General features: G+C 48.8%; 1 protein-coding gene across 1 annotated transcript in view; it reads left to right on the forward strand.

Moving 5' to 3' along the window:
* The first annotated feature begins 266 nt into the window (after positions 1–266).
* Positions 267–14,679, forward strand: part of LOC112254920 (helicase ARIP4-like) — a 32,293-nt gene continuing 17,880 nt past the window's right edge. Inside the window, exons 1-8 of the mRNA XM_042324686.1 lie at positions 267–399; positions 5,163–5,332; positions 6,687–7,302; positions 10,615–10,748; positions 12,436–12,636; positions 13,122–13,357; positions 13,860–14,042; positions 14,188–14,321. Of these exons, the coding sequence (XP_042180620.1) occupies positions 5,206–5,332; positions 6,687–7,302; positions 10,615–10,748; positions 12,436–12,636; positions 13,122–13,357; positions 13,860–14,042; positions 14,188–14,321 (1,631 nt within the window). The 5' untranslated portion in view covers positions 267–399; positions 5,163–5,205. The remainder of the gene's footprint in view (positions 400–5,162; positions 5,333–6,686; positions 7,303–10,614; positions 10,749–12,435; positions 12,637–13,121; positions 13,358–13,859; positions 14,043–14,187; positions 14,322–14,679) is intronic.

The following is a 14,679-nucleotide window of genomic DNA, read 5'->3' on the forward strand; positions in this document are numbered from 1 at the left end:
GACCGTCATTCAATACATTTATCCAGCAGATGGCGCCATAATATACTTTCTCGTGGTGTGCATTTATAGGCAAATTACATAAATGCTCTAATTACTATGCTATTATCATTGAGTCAATTATTTCGTGTTGCTGAGTACAACACAAACTTAAATCAAATAGGAATTTTGGGCCCTGCCTGAAAGCAGTTTTGGGCTGCTTTTAAACCGTTTTGGGGAATTCGAGTGTTCCTCCGGAACTATGTTCTGGCGTGTTGTTTTTCCATGCGTGCAGGGAACATTGTTACTGTTACCCTTGAAGAAACTGTGAGGGGGGAATCAAAAAATAGCTAGCTACACTGTTTATTAAAAAAAAGATTATTCATTAACATATCGTCACTATTTCCTAAGGGAATGCAAAATGTAAGTACATAGTTTGGCACCTTTTTGTTTCGAATTTAACTTGTTTTTCAGTAACATAAGGGGCTTTCTAGATTAGCCATCCCCTGGACAATAGACGTTGGCTGAAAACAGCGATTTGTATGCTAACATGATGCTAGCTCGCTAACAACAAGCTAGCTGCTCAATCACGCACGAACTAGCTGCTATCTGGCTGTATTTAGTACGACTTGTTTGTTCACATTCATAGAAATCGTTCAGATTTAGCTAGCTAACTAATTGTGGCAAAACAAAAGATAGTAGATAATCTGGTTATAGCTATCGCGGTAGCTAGTTTACCCAGCCTTAGTATTATTCTATCTTTTGAATGGGCACGGTAGCTAGTGCTAACGTTAGCTAACTAGCTATTACTTAGCAGTGTTCCAACCCAGATTAGCGTTAAAAAACCCAGTATCTGATTTGCTTGCTGATATTCGTAGATTCTACATTTTTTATAATGTTGATGTTCGCTAACTAATAACATATTAAACGTTAGGAGGGTGGGTACAGAAAACAAGTAAGCCAGGTATCGGCTACCTATTTATGGCTGTTCGTCATAGCTACTTACAGAAGCTAGAGTTGGATATAATATTTTGCATTTATTTAGCATGTTTATGTAACACACTGCACTATGGCTCAGTAGTAGTGTGTGGGAGAGGAAGTTATGTTTTCTTAAATCTAAATTCAAATAACACACAATTATTGCCTTGGGATCATAGTTTGATATGCAGGAGGAGAGGTATTATTACATGCTGCTCAGTGTAGTGGCCATACAGTTGATATTTTGTAAGCAGCTGTGCAGGAATGTATAAATATTTTATGCTGGACATGCATGTATTATTGAAAACCTTATAATGTATCGGCTGACTCTGTCTGGGTTCACCATGGATACCGATCACAAAGAAACTGAATGTTGAGATTCTTGAGTTTGAGAGGCAGGCGGCGATCTGTGATTCTGACTGTGTTCAATGCTGCAGCTTTCTTCCTCTGTCAGATTTGACACTATATTTAGTTTTTTTTTTTACACAAGGTTTTCACCTCTAGTGTTCTCTCAATCAGCTCTGGGCCCCTATCCACAAAGCTGGTCTATGATCAGTTTAGCCTTTTATATAATAATTTATGAACAGTGGGAACCTGATCCTAGATCAGCACTCCTACTGTGAGTCGCTCTATGAATACAGTCCCTGTTAGCCTACATAGAAAACCTGAATAACACAGCTAGTGAGATAGATATAGGCAATTCCACAGTTACATAATTATGATTTGACTCATTTGTCACTTTAAAATGCATGCCAAACAAAAGCCATTGATTTTAAGTTTAACAAATCATACAACTTCTCTACTGTGTTGTCCAAACTTGTGAAACATAGACGTCTATGATTGGTTCAGATTCGGTCTGGTCAGGGCTGACACCAGATTTCAACTACTTTTCAGGATGCTTGTTACAGTAAATGGAATGAGGGTAGGTGACATTAACTGGCGAGTGAGTGGGTGAGAGGGAGGGAGGGTTGTCCAGACTGTTTTCACAGTCTTGCTTTGAGCACCAGATGACAGAAATAGAAGAAGAAAAAAAAAACTTATGAGCTGAACATAACAGTATGTCAGTGGGAGGACAGTGGCAAACTGGTTTGTGACTACTATGATTTCCCATTGTAGCTAATTCAATGCCTGAAATTCTGTTACTGATTTTGGGGGGGAAATTTGAGTTTTAATCACTTAATAATTCCTAAACAAACTTGATGTCAGGTCCCCTGAGTGGGGCAGCGGTCTAATGCACTGCATCTCAGTGCTAGAGACGTCACTACAGACCCTGGTTCGATCCCGAGCTGTATCACAACCGGCCGTGATCGGGAGTCCCATAGGGCGGCGCACAGTTGGCCCAGCGTCATCCGGATTAGGGGAGGGTTTGGCTGGGGTAGGCCATCATTGTAAAATTCGAATTTGTTTTTAACTGACTTGCCTAGTTGAATTAATTAATAAAAAATCTGTAAAACACTACAACTAACTTCTGTTACTTCTGTGAACTTTCATTATCCTCCACGAGGGAGAGAAATTAGAACATTTCTGAGACATGGGTTTTTGGTAACAGAATTACAAGGCACAAAGCAATGTTTCTTAAACTTACTGAAGGCAAATCATTTATCCCCAACTAACTGAAGGCAAATAATTTATCCCCAACTAAATACAAGTGTTGATTTTAGTTGACAGGGGTCTTTACTTCAACATTGTGTTTCTAATATCTTAAATAAAATACATATTTAAGTAAAGTGTCATCTCTGCATTATACAAGCCTCCTTTTATGGTTTCTAGAAATGTTTGCAAATGTATTGAAAATTAAATACAGAAATATCTCAGTTTATATGACTATTCACACCCTTGAGTCAATACATGTTAGAATCACCTTTGGCAGCGATTACAACTTTGCACACCTGGATTGTACAACATTTACACATTGCTCTTTTTAAAATTCTTAAATCTGGTTGTTGCTCATTTCTAGACAGCCATTTTCAAGTCTTGCCATTCATTTTCAAGCAGATTTAAGTCAACTGTAACTAAGCCACTCAGGAACATTCGGTGTCGTCTTGGTAAGCAACTCCAGTGTATATTTAGCCTTGTGTTTTAGGTTATTGCCCTGCTGAAAGGTACATTTGTCTGTTGGAAAGCAGACTGATCAAGGTTTTCCTCAAGGATGTTGCCTGTGCTTTAGCTCTATTCCATTTATTTTTATCCCCCCCAAAAAAGTCCCTTGTCCTTGCTGATGACAAGCATACCCATAACATGATGCAGCCACCACCAGACTTGAAAATATGTGGAGTGGTTACTCCTTGATGTGTTGTGTTGGATTTGCCTCCCAACATAATGCTTTGTATTCAGGACATAAAGTTAATTTCTATGCCACATTTTTTGCTGTTTTTTTATATATTGCAAACAGGATGCATGTTTTGAAATATGTTTTATTCCATACAAGCTTTCTTTTCACTCTGTCATTTAGGTTAGTATTGTTGAGTAACTACAATGTTGTTGATCAATCCTCCGTTTTCTCCTATCACAACCATTAAACTCTAACTGTTTTAATAAAGTCACCATTGGCCTCACTGAAATCCAAGAGCGGTTTCCAGGGTCTGTAGTGAGTTAGGAAGGACGCCTGTATCTTTGTACTGACTGGGTGTATTGCTACACTATCCAAAGTGTAATTAATTGACCTCCCCATGCTCAAAGGGATATTCATTGTCTGCTTTTTATTTTATTTTTACCCATCTACCAATAGGTGCCCTTCTTTGCGAGGCATTGGAAAAACTCCCTGTTTTTTTGGTTGAACCTGTGTTAGAAATTCACTGCTTGACTGAGGGACCTTACAATGATTTGTACGTGTGGGGTACAGAGATCAGGTAGTCATTCAAAAATCATGTTAAATACTATTATGGCACACAGAGTGAGTCCATGCAACTTATGTGACTTGTTAATCACCTTTTTACTCCTGAACTTATTTAGGCTTATCATGACGCTGGGTTTGAATACTTATTGCAGTGTTTCCCAAACTCTGTTCACGGGACTCCATGAGGTGCACGTTTTGTTTTTTGCCCGAGCACTACACAGACCATTCAAATAATCAAAGCTTAAAGATTATTTGAATCGGCTGTGTAGTACTGGGGGCAAAACCAAAACGTGCACCCTTTGGGTTCCCGAGGACTGAGTTTGGAAACACTAGCTTATTGACTCAAGACATTTCAGCTTTTCCTTTTGAATTAATTTGTAAAAATGTTGAAAAACATAATTTAAATTCAGGTTATAACATAACAAAATGTGGAAAAATTCAGGAGGTGTGAATTCTTTCTGAAGGCACTGTAGTTTGCCCGTCAACTCTATGACCAAGTAAGAGCCTTGCCAAGTTTGCTACTCCACACATTTATAAGAGACATGACATAAAATATCTCATCTAGCTTTGCAGCACACTCTGCATCTTTCATTAATAGGAGAACGGTAGACTTAAAGTGCGTGAGAGAATGTCTTTCTTGCATGTGTGGGCGGGATCTGTGACACTCGGACCTGACACCGTCGTTTCATAACATCTGAAGGAACCGTTTCGGACCTGCCCTGAGACTGTATGTAGGCTTTTGTATGTGAGTGAGGTGAGAGAAAGGGGCAGAGAGACCATGCTCTGTGTGTCTATTGGGTTAGCCTGTTCAAGGGAAGGCACAGCCTGAGTGGCAATGGCCAGTTATGTAACTTAGGTCTTATGTAATTGGCCAGCTCGCTCACGCTCTCTCTGTCTCTCGCTCACACACATAAATACACACACACACACACACACACACACACACACACACAAGCTCCTTTTACTCTTTTCTCTCTGACTCTTTGAGAATGCAAGCTTTAGAAGAGGCAGAGTAAAGTGATGACAGTTTATAATTCACTGTATTGTTCTATTGCAAGCACTTCTCCGTCTTAGATGACGAAAGTGAAAATGAAACCATGTGATTGATAACGATCTACTTGCTGATGTGATTTATGTTATCATGCTTTTGTTGTTTTTCCACATTTTCGTTCTATTTTCCAACCCCCAACAAGACAGCCCACTTCACAACAATAAACTCTGCACATTTTGCCAAGCTTAAAGAGAGTTCGCCAAAATTACATATTTGTTTCCTTACCCTGAATTTGCCTAGGTCACCTACCCCTTTAAATGGGGTCTCTGCTTTGTTGTTTGACATAATGGCTAAAGCGGTGTGTACTCTATTTGATTGCAGGTACCCCAAGTGAGGATGTGTAGGTAATGCTCTGTGGGACGCCATGTCTGAAGAATCGATCTCAGGAAGTGACCTGGACCCCAGCGTTAACAGTGAAGAGGAGGATCTGGAAGAGGAGGAGATTGATGATGAGGGTGACAACGATGGGGATGATGAAGATGATGCAGTCGGTGAGTGGCAGGGGGGAAGGAGTCACCTCCGTAGATTTGCCTCTAGTTTACTACTCACAATTAATACCACAATTAATACATTCTAGAAGTCATTCTAATTCACTTTAAATACTATATCTGTTAAAGGTAGAGTAGGTGATACATAAAGTAAACAGCACTTGTCCACTGTTGTGCTGCAGCTACCACGTTGCAGCAGAGCGAACCGTACCCATCCACATTTGCAGATACTCTGTGCGAGTGCATCGTCTTGCATTGCGCTCAATATTCTCAGTTCATCCTGCTGCTCAGGGCAATGTCATATTGCGGAGTCTGTTTTAAAATGGTTGTACAGCAGTCTGACGCAAAACGTCTTTATTTAAAATGTGAACTTATGTAGGCAACCAATCAATTACACAGAGTACGTGTCCCCAATGGCGCCCTATTCCCTACTTTTGACCAGGCTTATGGTACCTGGTCAAAAGTAGTGCACTACAGAGGGAATAGAGTGCCATTTGGGACACACAACAGTCAGGTAGTGAGCCAGGCACTTGGAGAGAGTCTTCGGAGCCACTGTGTCCCACATTTTTACAGACGGACTAGTGTCAGCAACATGTTAGAACAGACAGAACCACAGGCAGGAGAATGCAGGTTCTGATGAATGCTGCTGGAATGAAACTTCCATCCTGGAGCTGCCTGCATCTGCTCTGAGCAACGCCTCCAAACTATGTGTTCAATGCCAAGAATGTGAGAGGCTTCCAGGGGTAAGGAACACCAGGCAAGGCCCCACTAACTCTCACAGCCTGGCTGCCGAGAAGGATGGGAGACTAATGAAGACACTGGATGCATCCCAAATGGCAACCTATTATCTTTCTAGTGCTGTACCTTTGACCAGGGCCCTAAGGGCCTTGTAAAAAGTAGTGCACTATTAAGGAAATAGGGTTCCATTTGGGACGCAAACACTGTATGTAACATGTCTTACTGGGGTCATACAGTAGTAGAAATGAATGAACCATAGAGAAAATGATTATTTGGCTCATTAAAGAATACAAGAGTTAGGATTTAAGGATGATTTCCAAGACACATCATTAAGCCTGATCCTGGACTTTTGTTCAATTGAGATTCTCCATTGAAAGTACCCCAGAAACTGATCAACCAATGCTTCTGTAAGGGAAAGGGGGATATCTAGTCAGTTGTACAACTGAATGCATTCAACACCATTCAATAGTGTCCAAGGGGGATTGGAGAAAGTTCCCAACAAACAATGCTTTCCCAAAAGGGTTTGTCTATTTCTCTAACCCTATTGGCCAGTTTCCCAGACACTGATTTAATAATTAGTTGACTGATTGATGTCATTCTCTGCTCCTCTGTCCCACAGAGCGGCCAGAGAGTGGCCATGGCAGTACAGAGATGGAGACCCAGGGAGGGAGGGACTCCCCCTCAGCTACCTCACCCTCGGAAGAGCCTACCTCTGGGCCCCCGTCTCAGCCTTCCTCCAGGCCTTCCTCCCAGCCCAACTCGAGACCTGCGTCTCGATCCAAGCCCCCGTCTGGCGATGGCTCCCAGCCCCCATCCCGTCCTGAGAGCTCCAGTCAGGACATCCCCTCTGTGGACAAAAAGCCCGCCTCCAGGCCTTCCTCTCAGCCCAACTCGAGACCTGCATCTCGCTCCCAGCCCCCGTCCCGTCCTCAGAGCCCAAGCCAGGACATCCCCCCTGCGGGCAAAAAGAAGAAACCAAGGGCCTCCAAGGCTTCAAAGTCCCAGGCCCCTTCGTCCGGTCCTGAGAGCCCCAGCCAGGACAAGACCTCTGTGGGCAAAAAGAAGAAACCAAGGGCCTCCAAGGCTTCAAAGTCCCAAGCCCCTTCGTCTGGTCCTGAGAGCCCCAGCCAGAACAAGCCCTCTGCGGGCAAAAAGAAGAAACCGAGGGTCTCCAAGTCTAAGGACCCTAAGCCTGCTAAGACCTCTAAACCAGCACACATGAGGAAGAACATCAGGTATTTGTTTGATAGGGCGGTGCCAATGTATAATATAACGCCTATCTAACCTATCTCCCTCCTTTCCTCTGACCCGTCCTCCTTTCCTCTGATCCGTCCTTCTCTCTTCTGACCCGTCCTCCTCTCTTCTGACCTGCCCCCCCCTCCGTCCTCCTCTCTTTTGACCCGCACCCCCATCCTCCTCTGTTCTGACCCTCCCCCTCCGTCCTCCTCTCTTCTGACCCGCCGTCCTCCGCTCTTCTGACCCGCCGTCCTCCTCTCTTTTGACCCGCACCCCCATCCTCCTCTCTTCTGACCCTCCCCCTCCGTCCTCCTCTCTTCTGACCCTCCGTCCTCCTCTCTTCTGACCCGCCCCCTCTGACCTCCCCTCTTCTGACCCGCCCCCCTCCGTCCTCCTCTCTTCTGACCCGCCCCCTCCGTCCTCCTCTCTTCTGACCCGCCCCCTCCGTCGTCCTCTCTTTTGACCCGCTCCCCCGTCCTCCTCTGACCCGCGCCCCTCCGTCCTCTCTTCTGACCCTCTCCCCCATCCTCTCTTCTGACCCCCCCCTCCGTCCTCCTCTCTTCTGACCCTCCGTCCTCCTCTCTTCTGACCCGCCCCCTCTGACCTCCCCTCTTCTGACCCGCCCCCTCCGTCCTCCTCTCTTCTGACCCGCCCCCTCCGTCCTCCTCTCTTCTGACCCGCCCCCTCCGTCGTCCTCTCTTTTGACCCGCTCCCCCGTCCTCCTCTGACCCGCCCCCCCCCTCCGTCCTCTCTTCTGACCCTCTCCCCCCCTCTTCTGACCCTCCCCCCTCCGTCCTCTCTCTTCTGACCCTCCGTCCTCCTCTCTTCTGACCCGCCCCCTCTGACCTCCCCTCTTCTGACCCGCCCCCTCCGTCCTCCTCTCTTCTGACCCGCCCCCTCCGTCCTCCTCTCTTCTGACCCGCCCCCTCCGTCGTCCTCTCTTTTGACCCGCTCCCCGTCCTCCTCTGACCCGCCCCCTCCGTCCTCTCTTCTGACCCTCTCCCCCATCCTCCTCTGACCCGCCCCCTTCCGTCCTCCTCTCTTCTGACCCGCCCCCACCTCCGTCCTCCTCTCTTCTGACTTGTCCTCCGTCCTCCTCTCTTCTGACCCGCGCCCCTCCGTCCTCCTCTGACCCGCGCCCCTCCGTCCTCCTCTGACCCGCCCCCCTCCGTCCTCCTCTCTTCTGACCCGCCCCCTCCGTCCTCCTTTCTTCTGACCCGCCCCCTCCGTCCTCCTCTCTTCTGACCCGCCCCCTCCGTCCTCTCTTCTGACCCTCTCCCCCATCCTCCTCTGACCCGCCCCCTCCATTCTTCTCTCTTTTGACCCGCCCCCGTCCTCCTCTCTTCTGACCCGCCCCCCTCCGTCCTCCTCTCTTCTGACCCGCCCCCTCCGTCCTCCTCTCTTCTGACCCGCCCCCTCCGTCCTCCTCTCTTCTGACCCGCCCCCTCCGTCCTCCTCTCTTCTGACCCGCCCCCTCCATCCTCCTCTCTTCTGACTTGTCCTCCGTCCTCCTCTCTTCTGACCCTCCCCCTCCGTCCTCCTCTCTTCTGACCCTCCGTCCTCCTCTCTTCTGACCCGCCCCCTCCGTCCTCCTCTCTTCTGACCCGCCCCCTCCGTCCTCCTCTCTTCTGACCCTCCGTCCTCCTCTCTTCTGACCCGCCCCCTCCGTCCTCTCTTCTTCTCCCCCGCCCCCTCCGTCCTTTCTTTTGACCCCTCCCCCGTCCTCCTCTGACCCGCGCCCCTCCGTCCTCCTCTGACCCGCCGTCCTCCTTTCTTCTGACCCGCCCCCTCCGTCCTCCTTTCTTCTGACCCGCCCCCTCCGTCTTCCTCTCTTCTGACCCGCCCCCTCCGTCCTCCTCTCTTCTGACCCGCCCCCCCCCTCCTCTCTTCTGACCCCCCCCCCTCCGTCCTCCTCTCTTCTGACCCGCCCCCTTCCGTCCTCCTCTCTTCTGACCCGCCCCCCCTCCGACCTCCTCTCTTCTGACCCGCCCCCTCCGACCTCCTCTCTTCTGACCCGTCCTCCTCTCTTCTGACCCGCCTCCCTCCGTCCTCCTCTCTTCTGACCCGCCCCCCTCCGTCCTCCTCTCTTCTGACCCGCCCCCTCTGTCCTCCTCTCTTCTGACCCGCCCCCTCCGTCCTCCTCTCTTCTGACCCGCCCCCTCCGTCCTCCTCTGTTCTGACCCCCTTCTCCTCTGACCCGCCCCCTTCTCCTCTGACCCGTCCCCCTCCCTTCTGACCCGTCCCCCCCTCCCTTCTGATCCGTCCTCATCCCTTCTGACCCGCCCCCTCCGTCCTCTCTTCTGACCCTCTCCCCCATCCTCCTCTGACCCGCCCCCTCCATTCTTCTCTCTTTTGACCCGCTCCCCCATCCTCCTCTGACCAGCCCCCTCCATCCTCCTCTCTTCTGACTTGTCCTCCATCCTCCTCTCTTCTGACCCGCCCCCTCCAACCTCCTCTCTTCTGACCCGCCCCCTCCGACCTCCTCTCTTCTGACCCGTCCTCCTCTCTTCTGACCCGCCTCCCCCGTCCTCCTCTCTTCTGACCCGCCCCCTTCCGTCCTCCTCTCTTCTGACCCGCCCCCTCCGTCCTCCTCTCTTCTGACCCACCCCCTCCGTCCTCCTCTCTTTTGACCCGCCCCCACCTCCGTCCTCCTCTCTTCTGACTTGTCCTCCTCTCTTCTGACCCGCCCCCTCCGACCCGTCCTCCTCTTCTGACCCGTCCTCCTCTCTTCTGACCCGCCCCCCTCCGTCCTCCTCTCTTCTGACCCGCCCCCCCCTCCGTCCTCCTCTCTTCTGACCTGCCCCCACCTCCGTCCTCCTCTCTTCTGACTTGCCCCCACCTCCGTCCTCCTCTCTTCTGACCCGCCCCCTCCGACCTCTCTTCTGACCCGTCCTCCTCTCTTCTGACTCGCCCCCCTCCGTCCTCCTCTCTTCTGACCCGCCCCCTCCGTCCTCCTCTCTTCTGACCCGCCCCCCTCCGTCCTCCTCTCTTCTGACCCGCCCCCTCCGTCCTCCTCTGTTCTGACCCGCCCCCCCTTCTCCTCTGACCCTGACCCACCCCTTTCTCCTCTGACCCGTCCCCCTCCCTTCTGACCCGTCCCCCTCCCTTCTGATCCGTCCTCATCCTCTTCCTCTGACCCGTCCTCCTCTCCTCTAACCTGTCCTCCTCTCCTCTAACCTGTCCTCCTCTCCTTTAACCTGTCCTCCTCTCCTTTAACCTGTCCACTGTCCTCATCTACTTTAACCAGTCTTCTGTGCTCTCGTCTAACAAGTCCTCCTCTCCTCTAACCCGTCCTCCTCTCCTCCGAACAGGAAGCTGCTAAAGGAGCACCAGATGGAAGCAGTAACCAAGGCAGCCCAGCAGGAGGAGTTAGAGAGGCTGAGGCGTCTGGAGCAGCAGAGGAAGGACTATACAGCACCACCTGTCACAGATTGTCCTCCCCCAGGTGAGAGTTCTACCCCAAACCACCCTCTGGACAAAGAAAATACATTTGGGGGGGGGGGCTTCAATGGAAACGCTCTTGCGAGAGAGCTCTGCTTATTTCAGCAGAAGAGTGGGGGAAGGGTGGGGGCCAGTGAATGTGACAGTCAATGTGTGTAGGACTAAGGGAGAAAGTAACCAAACCGAATCGTGCAATTTAGACAAATTTGTTGCGGCCTGTCTTTGCTGTATAAAATCGTTGTAAAGAATCTAGCTAGCTACAGTAGCCAACTAGCTAGCTAAAGTAGCAAGGCTAATTAAGGCCATTTTGAGGCGTCCTTGTCTACAACAACTCTATTGATATGAAACGGCCTACTTGTTGGTTGATCATTGTAGCCTAAGCCTTCTTATTTTGCCAACTTAATTTGGTTATTTAAATTACATTTACCATTGATTAGAAATCTCCCACTTCACTTGCTACACATGGAGCCAATGACTGTAGCGCCACTTCTACCAGTGCCTCTTTTTTATGGGGTGCACTCATAAACACTGTCAAACTGTTTTATTAAAATTTAGTTGGGGCAGAGGTCTGTGTGGGGTTGTGATTCTGAATGTCTAGATAGCTAGCAAGAAGCTGCAATGTGGGGAATTGTAGGTGGCACTTTTCAGCTAGTTTTATCTTGTTCTAGATACCATGTTTTGACTCATGTCACGTCTATGCTAATACGGCAAAAATTCACGAGCTAGCTAACCAACAACTGTAACGATATATTTGAGACAACAAGTGCTCATTGTGCAAATGTATTTGGGTTTTCAGTAAACATTGGAGACAAAATATAGTTGGTATATTGTCAACAATCTTAGCCAACCCCGTCTGTTTTGCCCCATAGTTGTGCATATGTCGGTTTTCTTGCGAAACAACCAACCCGCCTATGTGAAATAGATAATTTTAGTACATTTTAGACAAAGCCCCCGCAAAAAATGTAATACTTTCTGATGTACTGTGGTCATCCCTTCTCTTTCGATCTTTCACTTATACCCTGTCTACACTGCTCGCGTCACAAAATAAATGTAGGAATCTATGTTATTCAATTATTGCACCCACACTGCTCGCATGGGTGATTGAAAGACAAACTGTTGCCGGTTGTTGTGGTAATACTATGAAAGTTTAGATGCCAGTCACCATATAAGTTAAATGATGAAAAGGCCTGGAAGGAGGAGAGATGACTCGAAACGATTCGGTTGACCGTTTTTTTTATGTGTGGATTAATTGTTGGAGTAGAGGACCTTGTGCATCTCAGGTAAAATAACAACCTAATGTTTATATCCCAGGACAAATTAGCTAAAAACGGCAAGCTAGCTAAATAGGACAAATTAGCTAGCAAGTGCAAGCTAAATTGCCGTAAATGTTTAATGCTTTTCGACCTGTCCCCATATTAATATCATTGGTTCAAAGTTTGTTTTGATATTTTAACCTGTGTGTCGTGATGACGTTTGGTGTAGGGGGACAAAATAAATGTATGCACGATGGCGCACGATGACGAACAAGCGCAGCCGGATTGGGTTCCATGTTACCCGTATCCTGCTCTGCCTGCCTATCTGCCTGCCTGCCTGCCTGCCTGTCTGTGTCTCTCTCTCTCTCTCTCTCTCTCTCTTTCTTTCTCTCTCTTTCTCTCATTGTTCTCAGTGCATTTCCCTCTCTCCTCCAATAGAATCGGTGTTGAGGCCTGGGGAGGAGGAGTGTCAAGGTCAGGGTTCATTAGAGGCTGCTTTCCTAGCAAGGCAGGACGTCATCTGCCTGGACAGCAGTGACAGTAGTGAGGAGGAGGAGAAGCAGGAGGATGTCAAGCCACCAGCTATCCCCATTATCAGACTGGCTATCAGACCTGCTGTCAGACCTGCTATCAGAGACGGTAAGACTGTAGGAGGACTGCTCAAATAAAGGGAACAACCACAACTCTCTGGCTGTGTCCCAAATTGAACCCCGAGACTCTATGCACTTGTGGAGATCTGAGACTATTCGATTGGTGTACATAATATGGTGTAACTTCCCTATAGCCTATCTATCAGAAGGTAAGGCGGTGCTATTAACATATTTCTTAGACCTGTCCAATCCTTTCAGATCTTTAGAAGGGCAAAGAATGTTATAGGTAGGACCTTGAAGTTATAACGTTCCTTGTTTGGACTAACAGGAATATATATACACAGTAATTGGTTAGCTGTCAGGTTACGAACGCTTAATGGCATGAACTATGAATATCAATTTTCCTGCTCGGAACTAATGATGCCTGCTGTCTTCCAGGACCACAGTGGAAATAAGTGTGTTATTTTGATGTTTTTAACTGTGTCGTTGTTTACCCGAATAATAAATGCATCTAATCGATCAAATTCCTCCCAGACGTGATCGAGCTGAGCTCTGGGGACGACGACGCCCTGCAGATCAGCAGTGAGTCGGCCAATGAGGACGAGGACGAAGGTGTGGGGGGCACGGCGGAGAGCAGTGGCGCGCATATCAACGACTCACTCAACCAACCAGATGCCCAGGGGAGGGTCTTAGTTAATATCAACCACCCCGCAGAGGAAGAAGACCTGTTCCTCGCACCACAGCTGGCCCGGGCCGTCAAACCTCACCAGGTACGTTAACTAATGCACGCGCGCACACGCATACACACACACACTGCAGCACCCTGCAGAGGAAGAAGACCTGTTCCTCGCCCCACAACTGGCCCAGGCCGTCAAACTTCTCCAGTTACTTTAACTAATGCACGCACACACACACACACACACACACAAACTGCAGAGGGGGAAGAACTGTTCCTCGTCCCACAGCTGGCCCGGGCCATCAAACCTCACCAGTTACGTTAACTAGCTCACACACACACACACAAGCGCACCCACACACAGACTGCAGCACCCCACAGAGGAGAAAGACCTGTATCTCACCCCACAACTGGCACGTGACGTCAAACCTCATCAGGTACACTAACTCACTAACACTGCATGCATTATTTAATTGAGTTCATTCTCTCTTCCTCCATCCCTCATCTCCTGCTCACTCCTTCCCCCACTTACCCCCCCTCTCTCGCTCCATCTCTTTCCTCCCCCTTCTTTCCTACCTCTCTCCCTCCCTCCCCAGGTTGGTGGGATCCGGTTCCTCTATGATAACCTGGTGGAGTCTCTGGAGCGCTATAAGGGCAGCAGCGGGTTTGGCTGTATCCTGGCCCACAGCATGGGTCTGGGCAAGACCCTGCAGGTCATCTCCTTTATAGACATCCTGCTCAGACACACCGGGGCCCACACCGTACTGGCCATCGTCCCTGTGAGTAGACCGTTAAGGAGATGATGAGTGTGTCTCGCTCTCTTCTCTTGCTTTCTGTCTCTATTCTCCCATTGCTCTCTGTTCATCTCCCCTGTGTGTCTGTCTGTGAGCACAGCTGTGTCTTTATCTCTCTCTTTCTCCCCAGGTGAACACCCTTCAGAACTGGCTGGCGGAGTTTAACCTGTGGCTTCCCACCCAAGAGGCCCTTCCCCCTGATAGTGACCCTGCCATCGTCACAGGACGCACCTTCAGAGTCCACATCCTCAATGACGAGCACAAGTATGTGACATTTTATATAGTAAAGCTGACTAACACACTGCACTGTGTCAATTGTATACTGTCGTGTGTGTGTGTGTGTTCTGTCGTGTGTGTGTGTGTGTTCTGTCGTGTGTGTGTGTGTGTTCTGTCGTGTGTGTGTGTGTGTTCTGTCGTGTGTGTGTTTTCTGACGTGTGTGTGTGTGTGTGTTCTGTCGTGTGTGTGTGTTCTGCCGTGTGTGTGTGTGTGTGTGTGTTCTGCCGTGTGTGTGTGTGTTCTGCCGTGTGTGTGTGTGTGTGTGTTCTGCCGTGTGTGTTCTGTGTGTGTGTGTGTGTGTGTGAGTGTGTGTTCTGCCGCATGTGTGTGTGTTCTGCCGCGCGT

The sequence above is a fragment of the Oncorhynchus tshawytscha genome, linkage group LG07 (assembly GCF_018296145.1).
Source record: "Oncorhynchus tshawytscha isolate Ot180627B linkage group LG07, Otsh_v2.0, whole genome shotgun sequence".
Classification (NCBI taxonomy): domain Eukaryota; kingdom Metazoa; phylum Chordata; class Actinopteri; order Salmoniformes; family Salmonidae; genus Oncorhynchus; species Oncorhynchus tshawytscha.